Genomic DNA, 15844 nt, shown 5'->3' with positions numbered 1-15844 from the left:
TCTTTAAAAATAAATGTGCACTTATTTTGCATTATTTAGGGAAATTATACATTGTTGTATTATAGAATATGTTACAAGGTACTTTATTTGAAGTTATCTAGATTGAACATTTATTGTAATTGTAGTGTTTCTGAGATTTGACAATAGTTTTTAAATTTAAATTATATTAACTTGCTGCAATGCTAAATATGTGGTACTGAAAGAACTAAAATTTTTAACTGTAAAGAATATAAATATGCTTTTAACTATTCAAAAAGTAATTTTTATACAAAAATAAAGGCTTATAAATGCATGTGAGCGAATAGTGAGATGTAGGTACTTACAAAAATATTTCTAACATTTTGTCTTTAGATAGAAGATTTAATACATATGAGAATGGCATGGAAATTGAAGCAGAGTATATTCATTGAGACGTAAAGGCAAAACCAGCATATAGATAGTTTCTGTTAAAATGATTGCCATTTTATGTCAAAAATATGAGGCAATTGCAGGAAGCCAGGTACGGAAAATAAAAAAGTAAGTAGGTAAATTATTCTACATTTGTCATGTTCGTTTTAATCAGAATGTGCTGATTGTAAGAATATATATTAGATATTCTTCTTCTTTATCTTGGACTTAACCATTCCTGTAAAAAATATGTAATATCTTAATAAATGTGCTTACTTTAGTTATTATCTCCAGGCTTGGTTACTAATTACGTCAATATCGCATTGGTGTGTTGTTTATATATAAATAAATTGCTGAATTTGATTTTTGAATCATTAGAAATTTTTCTAAATATTTAAAATTCTAGAATCCAATTTGCCGATTTGTTTTCTAAATTCTAGTAATTTAGAAAACAAATCTGCAAATGAGAATCGTCTGAAATTTTTTACAACTTAGGGTTTACTAATTTGAGGAAGACACAATTGTGTGATTGATTTTTTTATTATAACTACGGAATGTAAAATTGCCAAATAAAAATCTGGAATTTATACGAGTATATTATATATACACTTATTTTTTAAGGTGTTGCAATTTTACATGTTTCTATTTTTTCTTCTTTTGGCTCCAGCGATTTGCATTGCCATTAGCCATAGATGTTTCTTACAGTTACTGTCTATATATGAAGTAATCACAATTTCATATTGTCTGATTATATAATCCCTCAATTAGATGACAATAGATCATATACGGTAAGAATGTAATATGAATGGAACATATAAATCCTATTATACATAATTTGTGTACGCTATACACAAATTATAATAGGATTTATCCGCTCTACTGATGCTTCTGACACTCGGAATTAAATCTGATTATAAATCTAGTATAATCTATTACTTGGCAAAATGTCGTCCTACTCTGAGAGCCAATAAGTTGCCATTAATAAAAAATTAAACAATGTAATTACTTGCAGCACCGAAAAAATGGCGCCATTTTTTATAAAAAATAAACGCGTTTTGGTCAAATAAATTAACTAGCATATTTTGGAAGATTTTACCATATTTAATGCTCCCTCTTGTCATTATTTCTCAAAAATTTTACTGTATTTTAAATGAAGACGTTATTAAAGTATGTACATTCCATGTAATAGGTTGTTACACACGGCACAAAAAATAGTTATCGTTTTAACTTTATGTAGTGCCAATATATTGTAAGAACAGATCGATGTTAAAATAATGCCTATAATATACCTACTTATGATAATTCAAACAAAATATTATATCAAATACATTAGGTTATAATGTTATGTAAATAGTTAGGTACTGTGTTCTGAAACCAAATTATGATTATTTTTAATACACATTATTTTTATTATCCTACAATCTGATAAACATCTAGATCTAATTACTTCCAGATTGGTATCGGAATAAGTATAGTACAGCAATATATTAATTAATTTCAATCAATCAATAGGGCTATTCTGAAATGGTAACTCATATACTAGTGAAGTTTTCACATAGAAACTTGTTAAAAATGACGATCACGAAATTCCTACAGATCTCTTTTGCCAAATCATACCAAAGTGGTTGGACGGATTTCAATAAAATTTGGGTCACAGATATACCGAAGATAAAAACATACTTTGTATCTTAATTGTGTGTATCTGAAAGAATATGAATTTGCATATTCTTTCAGATGAACCATATACCCATTTACAGGTACCAATGTTAATAAAATGCTGTACTATTTCATTGAGGTATTATTCAGCTAGTTTACTAGAGAAGACACCAAAAAAATATTCACATGCGAAAAGAAAATATGAATAAGTAGTTATTCCTTTGCTGTTATTTACGATTCATAAATAAAAAATATTGTACAGTATTTTACAGTAATACTTTCCATATTTACGGTAATATATATTTCGTTTTTACTAACAAAACAGTTTTAAGAGGCTAGTGAGAATCTAACGAGTAACTGGTTGCATTGCAGTTGTATTACCATAATTGTAGACAAGTGCTGTGTCTACTCAATTATGATGATAATCGCCACCAAATAATTTTATACTTTGTTACAATGACTATGTTAAGGAACTGCTTCTAAATATTGGCAATTTTCAATAATATCACAATGACAAAGTACTTATTAGTGTATATCACAGCATAATACCTCGACGTGCACCATACCACCTGGAATATCTATCTATGATTTAAAATGTGTGTATTAACTATATGATTTATTACACAATCATAGTAAACTATTTAATTTATTATAATATCGGATAAATTTCTAATAATTTAATCAATCGAAATATTACCTATCCTGTACCAAGCAACCCAAAATCATTATTAAATGGGCTAAAACCATGGCCAACAATGTATTGTTAATGACTTGTTATTATATAGTATGGGATTATTGGATTATATCGCATTTCTTATATTCTATCTAAAATATTTTTAAAATTTTTCCTATTAGTTTACTATGAAAATTGTGCTGTTGATATAATTTATATACATTATTCAACATTTAAACATTCCATAGAATTATTGTTTTTAATTATTTTAAAAGTACCTTACTAATAATTTAGGAAGTTTTGTACTAATCTACTACATCTACCTATTATATAATGTTATACATAACTTATTGTAAACGCCTCGTATAAAAAGATAATGTTTCATATATTATTATATTCATAATGTTGCCATATCAATTGTTTTTCATAGTCTGGAATACAGATTTTATATCTAGTTGTCCTTATATGTATTTCAAATAAACGGCCCATCTAAATATATTTTGCATATTTTTATTTAAATTACACCCACCTATGGATCTGTGGAGGCGATGTCATTAGTCCTTTGTACAGTTCAGTGGTACATCCACTTTGGATGATGTCTTGATAACAAACTAACTTGAATGACAAACTAACGGTCCCCCATTAGTTTGTTAATAAGTGTGGCGAACAAACTAAATTTACTTATTGTGTGATAAAGCTGAAGCTTTATCACACAATAAGTAAATATTCAATAAGTTTGAAAAACAAAGTGGATATCGTTATGACATGATACATCGCTATTAATTGGTCCTCTAGTCCCGCTACTAACAATCCCCTCCCCACAAATAATGAATAAAAGATGGCATTGGTTTCATATAAATCTTTTGGAGGGTCCAATATTATTCAATGGATTGTGGTACCTTTATTCATTGGTCTCTATAATTTAATTACATAAATATCTATTATACATAGACTTGAATAAGTAATATATTTAACTATTCAAAGAAAATAGTCTATCTCCAAAAGAAGTATTTATAATGAAGAAATATTTTATTTTCCCGCGCAATACAATGTCTGAATCGCCACAGATGATTAAATTCGCACAGTTCCAGCAGCATGATGAACACCTTATAGCTGTATGTGATATTAATATCAATATTAACCATAGACTCTAGAGAATATAAAGAGAAGGCTTTAATATCTCTGATTAAAACTAAGTACCCACAGTGTACATACTTCATATTCAGATTACGTGTATTTAAAAGCGTATAAATGCATTAGTGTGATTACCCTATCCGATACGTTTACATTATCTGCTACGTATATATTTGGACTTATGTAGACAATATAGGACGTATCACATACTAATACTGATTAAGTACCTTTTACTTATCTACATGATTCACCGGTATGATAAATATACCTAGTTATTGGTAATTATAGGTAATTGTGATTTATTTGCTTGGGTTCTTTAAACGTTTTTTAATTACATATTATAAATAAAAATGTATAAAGATTTATCTACATTAAATAGTATGGATTACAAAGTGGTAACGCTTTCCTGATAACCTACCCCTGTTTAAGAACAATTATCGCCTGCTCACGAAAGTGACTAGGTATATTTATGCAGTATGATGGCTCTCTAGACCACTGAATCTTTTAATTTTTATAAGGTCTTTTCTCCATTCAAACTTGGTCGGATGATAAAAACTATAGTACTAGTCTATGGAAAAAACGGTATTTAAAAACGAATAATGTGATTTCTGTAAAATGTCCTCAGCAGAAGAGCCACTTGCTTTGTAAGCTGTTTCGGTTTTAGAATGCAGATTAGACCATAAAATTACGAGATATAAGAGGCAAAACATCTTAGTCCTCTAAAATGGCAACACGTGAGCGGTGTTATATGATCGTAATCGCCGTAGTGCAGTTCATGGTTATACGGTTAGATACCGCTTACCATCTATTGGACGACGGCCCTGAAGCTGACGACCTTGTTTGCCATTTAAATTACATAAAAAAATTAAAATAATAAATTGTCTGTCAAATTTTTCCCTATTCCATCACATCCCAAAAAATTGCCAATAGAGAGATATGGGAATAACTTTTTTATAGTTGCTAAAAAAAACTATAATTGTTAATGTTATTTGTGGAATTACATACAAACAATGCCATCACCGTATCAACATGTCGACCTATCCGGGGCACTCGCGGGCGTTCTCCTGCTTCCTATTAAGGAGGATAAGTAAAAAAAGGTATTCATCCTATACTATGTACTATGTACCAATGTACAGTTGACATATTTATAAATCCCTCTCCATTCATTCCCCCGTCCAATTCAATCGGGGATTGAAATTGCGACGGCCTGAGCCCAGGTTCAAACCCTTATCGGTGCCCTCAGACGAAAGTTGTATTCGTCAGGCTGGAGTTGCCTTTCAGCCACTCCATAAGTCTTTCCGCGAGTTTGGAGTGCCATCTGTACTCGTCCGTTGCCCAGCTGCGGGCAACAGCGCCAACAGCATTAGAATAGTCAGAAAAAAATAGGACAAATAGTACATTCTTTGCAGTTAATTAAGACACGCAATTTTGTCATCATAGAGTTAACCATTACCATAAGGAGGCCTTTAATTCACACCACACAAACAATGAGGTCCTCAGAACCTTATATTTTAATTCTGCATATACGTGCCAGATATTTTATTACTCAAAGATTTGATTTGAAGATAACATTAATCTACAACAATATCTATTTTAAATATTCGAACACAGTATGCCACAGAGCAATTAATACTACATTCTATACGAGTCGGCACCGATACTACAAAAGAAGACTCTTGTACCGTTTCAGTCTAAAATAATATTATCTTAAGTGAAACTAGGTTGTATATGCGAAAAATAGTTAATTAGTTTCACACAAAAAATAATTTTGTACAGTGACTGACGTAACTAATTATTGATTAATCTGTACGAATCGATTTTTTTTATATTTTAGTGTGACGTTTGTTGCGTACTGTCTGTCAGTTGTCAGTCTCTTTCTACTATCCTACTTGTATGTTGTGTTTGTAGTTTTGGACTGTAGAATTGTTCATTCGTCTCATTGTTCACTTCACATCATTACCACTTCTAAGAAACTTGTGTAAAATAATTATATAACTTAATAAAGTTAACACAATTAAACATTAAGCAATGGTGTCGCAGTCGGTATTGTATGTAGCTGTGCCAATTTCAGTGGTAGTGGCAATAAGTTTAGTGCGCAAATGGAGATCAAGGAACTGGGCGAAGTGTGCAAGCAATACTTGTTTGAGAGGTAAAACTTTCCTGATCACTGGAGCCAGCAGCGGTATCGGTATGGAAACTGCTAAAGCTCTAGTGTATAGAAAGGCGCGAGTGATACTCGCTTGTCGGGATATGGACAAGGCAAAAGAGATTGTCGCTGATATTAGGAAGAAGCAACCAAGGGGAGGAGAATTGGTGAGTACATCCACGTACATCCAATCATTGCGTTGGACTGTGTACATTAAAAAATGTAAATGTGTGAAAGGTTGATGAAGCTTGAGAAATATATTCTGTAACTAAGTAAATGTTTTTATAATATATTACAATTAGAATTCAGAAGTACAAAGTTTAAGGGTTCAACACAGGATTCAAACTATTTATTACAGTTAAAAATGTATATTTTATTCTTGTTTAACATTCCTGAAGATTTTCTTCCAAACTGAAATGAATCTATTATCTCAAAGTATATTGATAATATAAGAGAGTACTTCTGAACTATCATAAATAACATGATCATATTAACAATTCATTGAAGTATCAAATAATATTTTATATTTTAAGCCATGCTTTAAAATGTAATATGCAACTTTAATGATGCCAATAGGACCTACATAGAATATTGTATCATGTATACTGCAACACAGATAAATGATAATTATATATGTAGTTTAACTGAAAATAGGAACACTATATTTTTCTGAACAACTTCAGATATTTATAAATAATAATTTATACATATTATGCTCTCATCTGCAATTATTTAACTTGGATCTATGAGAAGTCCAGTAATTGGTCTCACAGATGGGGTTAATGTCAATTTGACAACTAACAGTTGAAAGGTTCGACTTTTTTTTGTTAATAAGTATATACTATTCTATTTAGACTTAGAACATAAATCACACTATTTATTTTTTATTTTTTTTTATTAAATATTTGTTGTCTTGATAGTTTCCTAAATTTTAAGTTTTGTAAATCTTACAACCAATTTTCTAAATATACATTACATAAAACATTTTTTTATTACTGTATTATTAAAGTTATTAATGAATCTTTTGCAGATACCCATACACTTGGATCTATCATCATTGGACTCTATTGAGAAGTTTGTAGAAGTGATAAAAGCAGGCTTCAACAAAATAGATGTTCTAATTAATAATGCTGGTGTTTATGCACCATTGAAACAAGATTTAAAAACCAAAGATGGATTTGAGATACATTTTGGAGTGAACTACTTAGGACACTTTCATTTGACAAATTTGTTATTAGATCACCTGAGAAGGGCTACACCTAGCAGGTAACATTAGTAATAAAGTACAAAAGCCACATTTACCATAAAATTATTTGCATTAAGATACCAATTCAAAATTCCTGACTTCCGTATATAAATTTATATATTATAAGCAAGTTTTCTGTGACTCTTGTAAGTCAGTCCTTTAGTTAATATATACATTGATAGTAAACCAATAAACCTAGACACACTGTCAGTTATTAGGTGTTAACAATTGTCTGACTGCCTCAATTGCCTTTGCCTGCAATTTAGCACACCTCTTTCTTCCAATGGTCGCAGGTTCAATTCCTTGCACAATGCAGACATTTTGTATTCATGACTATGATTGCTTGTATTGATTCAGATCAATATAATGCCGGTAAATAAAAATAAATATATACATAAAAATACACTCAGGTGTATTTTATGTATATATTTACTAAACATAATGTATTTCAATATTTCATATCATTATATAGAATCTATGACACAAGCTCAGTTTAACTTGGGACTAGATGGCACTGTATGAATTGTTTTTCATAGTTGAATGAAATAATTTTAAATGTTACAGCTTGGTTGCGATTGGATAATAAAACTCATTTAATATTCATAACAATTGCAAAAGTATCCTCACATTAATCAACTTATAATTAATAATCAAACTACCCATTGTTTAAATAGATAACATTTTTATATTACAGAATAGTCATAGTATCATCTACTCTTCATGAGAAAGGTCAAATCAACTTTGACGATCTGAATCTTAAAGCAGAGATAGAAGAGGCCAAAAGGGGGAAGAGTAGTCGCCACAACCCTGGCTACTGCAACTCCAAATTGATGAACTACTATCATATGAAAGCTTTGACGGAACGGCTCGGTGGATCTGGTATTGATGTTAATGCTTGCTGTCCAGGATTCTGCAATACTGGCTTGTTCAGGTACCTATTTAATATACATATATATCTTACAATTCCTATGAAAATTTCCATGTCAGTTCCCTTATTATGTAATGTATGTGTATATATAGCTCATCACAGAAGCGCAGCAGCCTTATTAAGTAGACAAAGAATAGTGCCTACGAAATTATATATATATATATATGCTGCTGTTACTATCACTAATCAGAAATTATTATCAATATTGGATTATTTCTTTTTATAAAATAAATTCTTTAAGATCAAATACTCACAAATGTTTAAACAACTAATCAGATTTAGATTAAACTTTATGCTTATACTATGTTTTATCATGATGTACTAACACATGCTGTGGTGCAATAACCAAGAGAAATAAAATTAATAGTAACAATATTTTATTTATCAAAACCTTAACATTGTATCAGAAAATAATATTTCTGTCGTATGTATGTATATTTCTAAAAAATGACTAAGATTTATTTGTTACATTTACTTGTATGTAATAAAAACATCTAAGGGTAAATCAGAAGCAAAATCCTTATCACCTTTATACGTGATTTTGCTAAGCTCTTTTATTACAATTATACAATTATTTACAATAGGTCATTACAATTTAGATGCACAAACAATATTACTGATTACAATGCCAACTATTATTGACTATATTTATATTTCCTAATGACGTTTAAACTTCATTTATAATGACTACAAATAATTTTATTCAACACAATCATATTACTTATCTGACCTTAAAGAATCCATGAAGAGAAGGTCTGTCATATTACTGAAATACCTTTTTTTTATCCAGAAATACTATCAGATGGTACCACTACATTTTAATGGCTCCAGTGTGCCTGCTATACATGAGATCAGCTAAACAAGTAAGCGTCTTTATACATATTATATCAATATCAATTATAGTAATTTATAGTCCACTGTTGAACTGCTTCTTTGTCACTCATGCAGCTTTTTGAATATACCTGTCGCATCTATTGATATCATTTATTCATTGAAAATAAACCCTCCTTCGAATGATGTGGCAGTAGGCAAAGATATGTTTGCATGAATACTTTCTGTCAGTCTACACAAGGTCCATATTCGAAAGTCTGTCATCTCCATCTCTTATTGGTTCTTCTATGTCCGTTACTTCATTATTCTTCTGTACAATAATAAAGTATCGGAATTATTGGAAAACTGAATTATATCGCACTAGGGAACTCTATTCATAATCCACATAAAATTGTTCGCAAAGCAATCCATATTTCGTTCCATAACTTCCATAGATTATCAATAGAAATACGTGCACTGATGATCAGACTTTATCTTTGATATGATTTTATATATATCTTCAAGATACATCTAACTCCAAGATAAAGTGTACGTATAATAAGATTTTATGAATGAATTTAACCAAAACGTGACATCGATACGTTTTAACATATCATTTACGTGATGACCCCAAGATCAACATTGTTTTTATTTGAAAGAGGTCACGCTTAAAACGATAAGACCGTTAATTGTTATCTCTTATCTTCTTTTTAATTTCATATTATGTTATGATTGAGTACAAATTAATAGTATGTTATCTTAATCCAGCTGATACTAAAAATGTCAATGAATTTATTTTGTAATTTAATTTATATTTCATACAGTATGAGATCGAGCATACAGCTAACCAACAGGCCAGTCGGTATATAGGCGTTTCCGTAAAACCAAATAGATTCTCTGATTCTCACTTATTTCGGCCGCCCAACAGTTTGATTTAAAACTATGTTTTAGTTGTAAGGCAGTGAAATTACTGGATTAGAGGTATTAGACTTAATCCTCTGATATGACATAAACATAAGTGAAATCCCGGATGTCATGCTAACGCGATGTCCGTAGTGCTATATATGTATAAAGGGGACGGTTACCACCATCCATCAAGTGGACCGTCTGCTCGATGCCATTCCAAATGCATAAAAAAGTGCCCTTTAATTGGATTTAACCGATTTACTACAACATGTACATTCTGTACCTTTGGCGACAATTATTTGTGAGACCTGGTCTACAATATTATAACATTTTTTTTAGTTTACGTCTGTTTCGTAAATCACGGACTTTCTTTTTTATTGGGTTGTTTGGGCTATTATCAGATGTTTGTAGCACCTGTAGCCCTACGACCTACATAGATCTATTGTGCTCTCCCTTTTTCAAAGTTCGCTACCTAGACCCGTCAGGGTTGAAGGATATTCTTAGGAGCGATGGTTTTTATCTCCTCGGCAAAGAGTGTAAACTTTCCAAAGGAGATATTTCGTTTATGCTTGAGTGGGCTACGACCACATAGGATGTGAAGCGGCGTTTCCTCTTCAGTTTGGCAGAATATGCAGATTATTGTCCTGCAAATCACGGACTTAAGTCTTACTTAAGTTACAGTCTAGTACCTTATAAGGCCGTATTAAAAATAGTATGAAGAACACTGTGATTTTAATTATTAATAATTCAAATCAATAAAGTTTATAAGAATTGTAAACACTTTTAATTTTTTTTATTATATTTTACGCCTTAGATATTTTTTTTTTGTGAATCTTGATATTATTATAAAAGATTACTTGTACTTTGCAGGGCTCCGAAACAGTGGTATACTGTGCCAGTGACTACAGAATTGAAGGTGTAACTGGCAGATTTTACAGAGATTGTAGCGAGTACGATTCCAGTCATACAATTGATAAAGATGTGGAAAAGAAACTCTGGGAGGTCTCGGAGGAACTGGTGAAAGCGAGAAAGCCTATCCCGATAGTTTAAATAATAATTAATTGTTTAACTTCCTAATGCCTCTAGTGCCATTTTTAGTCTGTTGGGATCTTAATACTATTGTTTGAAGGTTCATGTATATTTATGTATTTTAAAAGTCTGTGACATAAACATAATTTTTCAATATATTTATTGTCCTTTTTCTGTAAATATCTAATGTGTAAGAATGTACGCGCTAAATGTAACTGTCTTTAAATATATATAGATAATTTAAAGACTATATGAATTCTTATTTTTTATCATATTAATGATTATTATCTTTTGGCATTGAACATTGCTGGATTTAGGAAGCAATCCATTTCGCAAAATCGATTGGAGAATTAACAATGTCAGTTTTTAGATATTATTGACACACGTAATTTTATTTAACATGAACATGTTATTCCTATCTATCTATCTATAACATACCATAATCTATAGACTACGCCTAATTCCTTGGTAATATTGTTAATATGTAAATGCGTGATACCTCACGCATGTCTAGTGTTGCAACGTTGATGTTAATTTTCTGTCGTAGTAACTAAAGAGATAGCCATAAAATGAAATACAATATTCTATGGCATGGGGATGATGATGATGGTCCTGAGAGATATGAGATGGGGTTCCTCTATCTTCAAAATGTTTTTATTTGCCGTTTACTTGTTTAAACACGAATTTTTCAGTAAACTATTTAATAACTTCTTCCTGTGGTCTCTTCGTGCGGCCTATGGAACCATTGATTCACATTTTTTTATATTGCCCTGATACGATTTTACGACCTCTGAGATGTTATTTGTTGTTTTAATATCACTAGGCAAAAATGTTCTAAACATTTACTTCTGTATGTACACGTACCACTATTAGGTTTTGATATTTCCAACTACTTACTATTGTCATAATCTAGAATTTTATTTACATCTTTGCCCTATATTTATCTATCATATAAACTGAGCTTACCCAGTTTCTGCACATTTGCTCCTAGGTCTTTTCTCCAAACTTAATGCAAATGTATGTTTATGTAGCATACAATTTCTAGGAGGACGCAGCTATCCCTGTTCTCACCCTCTGGGTAAACCCATCTATAGATTATTTATTGTACTGTATTCTTGTTGACATGAAGCAAGTGTATTTAATAAAGTTTTATTTCGTTGTAGCATGTAGTTTCAAGTTATTGTAAGTGACTAATCATACGCTTCTTTGACAAAGTCATTGATTACGTGCCGTCTCTCGTACGATATTACGTACCTCAATGACAGGCAATTAGTTAATCATCAATAAATCATTACGTTTCTGATTGTATTATGTTGATACATGATACTAGGCACATGTTATTATATAGGTACTAACACTTACTGTATAGAAATATATTTTTATAGTATACATTCATGTTAGAGACTGTCCATATATTTATAAATTGTAATGATCTGTACTATACATAGTTGAGGGTAGGTTAGTATAATATATAACCTTCCAAAGATGTGACTTTCTACACTTGTTTTTGTTATTAAAGTTGTGGGTGGAAAACAATTTTTTTTATTTATTTACTATACCTGTTGTAGTTATTTTTAAACTTTCGTGTTTAATATTTAGTATATATAATAATAATAGCTCGTGACTACGGCTAGTGCAATCTAGCCGAAACGTCGAGAGAGGTAAATACCTTTATTTGCCATAAAATTTTTCGTGTTAAGACCCGGTTAATAATTTAAATAATACTATATCTGTGCTTAGACATTAACATAAATTTATACAAAGTTTAATTTTTATATTGATTAAACATTACTGCGATCTTAGCTGTAAAGAAATCACAGGATTATGTATTAAGGTCAATGAAATGGTCGTATGATGCATGGCCTAAATCATTAACTCGAAACTTAAATTTAAAGTTATCATATATTAAGAGATTGAATTGTAAACGGTTATTAATATCACGTATAATGATAAAAAGAAGTAGAAACAAAGTACGAGCACGGACCCTATGTCTGTAAAAAAATACCTGTGATTAAATTAAAAAAGAAACCAAGTGCATTTTACAAAACTTTTATTTTCATATTGTAAAAATATTAAGCGTTCAACATAAATATTTCATATTTATTACAGAACAATGAATGCAATATTATATTACTATGTCTACAACATATTTTATAAATAAAATATAACAATCTAAGATCACGCCCAATCCTATGCTAATTATAATTTCTAATATCGTGCATATCTATATCCATTCTTACAGTGCGTCCGTTTACAAGCTTGTTTGATAGCGTAATGTAACCATTAAAATAAATTATAAAAACTAAATTATTGGATCAATTGTAGAGGGTATGTATCTAATCAAAATCATAAGTTATAACATAATTGCATCTTTTATGAAGTAGTTGCATATAGTTGGATATTTTTTCGGACTACTCTAAAATACTGTTGGCTGCAGCTGGGCTTTACAACTTCAATATTATTTCAAAATATTATACCTAAATATAAAAATCGAATAACAGAATGTGCTAAATTAAAAAGTTAAGTATAATCTCAATATAATATGAACTCATACACCCTACAAGTAAGCGTCTAAAAATTTTGGAAAATGTATATTTTTACCGGCCAAAATACACGTAGAATTAATGATTTTTGTGTAAATTTGTAACAATACTTATACTCCCATCTGTACAGGAGAAGTTTCTACGAGTATTTTGATTTTCAAAGTATTTATTATTAAGCAATATCATTTTGGAAAGCAACTGAAAGAGTTACAGTTGTTATTCAATGTGTACCATTTAAAAATATTGAATCTTGCTCAGAGTGAGCATTCGTGATGGCTAGACAAGATGCAAATGAATATTACATAATCTGTCACCACTATCTCTATGGCATTATCTTTTTTTATAAGATTGTCGATCGTAGAACATTATCTAGAGTTGGTATCTCACCTTGAACTACAACTACTATGTGTATAAAAAATGTTGATGTATGACTTCGCTGATATGTAAACATTTCTTGAAATGTATGTAAATATGTTTGTTAGTGGAAATTATCGATATTATATTTATATAGGTATCATATGACAGCAACAAGCGGCGTCTTCGTCTTCCCTTGCATGCAGTAACGATAGATTTATTTGAGATTTGTGTAGACAATCAGGGGCTTGATAATATTATATAACTCTATCGCAAATATTTCTTATTCTATTCCAATTGAAACTAAACGTGTCAAATGATTATTACATAATATAAAAATATATTAGCAACTGTCAAATGATTATTATATAATAATCATTTGACAGCTGCTAATATATTTTTGACTGGAAATAAAGTAAAGTGGTTCCAGCGAGATAATGTTTTTCATATTACTAATGTATTATGTCTACAGCACGTTTCTGTTATATTCCTATTAGCGACAATAATTAGTGCTAATTCCTAGAAACAGGCAATTAACACTAATTTAAAAGTGAAAAGAAAATTACTTCGTGTGAGCTTCAGTTTAGAACCGATTAGACAGTTTACTTATTAACTATTTAAAAAAAATACAATTTATTTCATACAGATCCAGATAATATGTAATTTACTTAGACCGTATTTGCAGCGACATAATCCAATAAAACAAACAACGTTGGTGGTCTAGTGTACCTAGGTACCTATAGTTTTGATTTGTCTTTGATTGCTGTTAATATGATTTAACTTGTTCGACAATTAAAAATCCGTTACGATGCTTCCAGTAGTATAAGGCCGCCTAATTTTTATATTACGAAAACTCATAAAATTCATTTTTATGAATACATAATACAAATTTTCGTATTTTTATTGATCGATGCAAATTTATGTATTATATATTGTATCTATGTAGGTACGATTTTACTTATAATTCTACTATTGTAAGCGATCAAACGTATATTGAGATTAAGTATTGTATGTATATTGATATCTATTATATATAATAAGTATATTTTTGAGGCAATTCAAATTTTAAAATCACATATCATATTTTGACATATATGTAATCACATTTCCCCCTTACTCATAACATAACAATATTTTGTCTTTTTCTATTAAAGTTATGATAATATCTCATATAAAACAGCAAACCTTAGGTTATATATAGGTTTTTTGTTTTAAACGAGATATTTTCTATTTATGAATAAGGAGGTTACAATTTACATAGGTTACAATTTACATAGCACTACATATTTAATCTTATTCCCTAATATTTTACTACCAAATTTTCGAAATAATCTAATTTTCGCACGCATCTTAATTACATTCATTCATAATTTAAGAGCCACGCTCTGGCGCTAAAACTCTTGCCTTGCATTTTAATATAAGTGGACCAACAATGTTGTAAAATGAACTTTTAAGGCTTAATTTTATAGTCGAATTCCCATTTTTTTATTAATTAATGCAATTTAGTAAGCATGCTATATACATACATATATAAAATATAATAATATCTTTCTAATCAGCGTAAAAAAGTGTACTTAGTGATGAAATTGGTGTGGATTATATATTTCTATACTTATGTATATAATATAATAAGCTAGGCACTTAGTGAAATACAACTTTATTACCTTCGCAGTAAGAGATATATTAATAAAATTCATATTTATTCAAAGACAGGCTACGTCACTCCACCTGATACCATTTGTCTTCATGTCATTTCATTAGCCTGCCGAGCCTGTCAGGCGTGTTTAGTGAAAAGGTAACAAACAGACATACCACTTTCGTTACTGACGCCCTCGGTGGTCTAGTGGTTTAGCAAACTGCTGTATTTCCAATGGTCGCAGGTTTGATTTCTTGCACAATGCAAACTTATAATCTTGAGTATCGGTCTGCGTATTATCTAGGTATATTATCGCAAAAAATTTATTTAAGTATTTCTATCAGTTGTCTAGTAACCATAACATAAGGTCTTTGCTTAGCTTGGGACGGAATTATA

At 30.1% G+C, this 15844-nt stretch overlaps 1 protein-coding gene across 1 annotated transcript; it reads left to right on the top strand.

Annotated features, from left to right (window-relative positions):
• Nucleotides 1–5737: 5737 nt before the first annotated feature.
• Nucleotides 5738–11628, top strand: LOC131853450 (retinol dehydrogenase 14-like). The gene is made up of 5 exons (XM_059204344.1): nucleotides 5738–6163; nucleotides 7027–7262; nucleotides 7937–8173; nucleotides 8961–9033; nucleotides 10757–11628. Exons 1-5 carry the CDS (start codon nucleotides 5879–5881, stop codon nucleotides 10934–10936), a joined length of 1011 nt encoding a protein of 336 aa, XP_059060327.1. The 5' UTR covers nucleotides 5738–5878; the 3' UTR covers nucleotides 10937–11628.
• The last annotated feature ends 4216 nt before the right edge of the window (nucleotides 11629–15844 follow it).

This window comes from Achroia grisella, unplaced genomic scaffold (genome assembly GCF_030625045.1).
Source record: "Achroia grisella isolate CSIRO2021 unplaced genomic scaffold, CSIRO_AGI_Agris_v1 utg902, whole genome shotgun sequence".
Taxonomy (NCBI): Eukaryota; Metazoa; Arthropoda; class Insecta; order Lepidoptera; family Pyralidae; genus Achroia; species Achroia grisella.
The sequence above is the reverse complement of the archived record's forward strand: the minus strand, read 5'-3'. Positions and strand labels throughout refer to the sequence as shown.

What these genes read in the sequence shown, in the direction of transcription:
- LOC131853450 (XM_059204344.1), top strand. Translation starts at nt 5,879, where the DNA reads ATGGTGTCGCAGTCGGTATTGTATGTAGCTGTGCCAATTTCAGTGGTA. An exon ending in AGAAGGGCTACACCTAGCAG is followed by an intron (nt 7,263 to 7,936) that starts GTAACATTAGTA and finishes TTTATATTACAG; the next exon opens with AATAGTCATAGTATCATCTA. An exon ending in ACATGAGATCAGCTAAACAA is followed by an intron (nt 9,034 to 10,756) that starts GTAAGCGTCTTT and finishes TGTACTTTGCAG; the next exon opens with GGCTCCGAAACAGTGGTATA.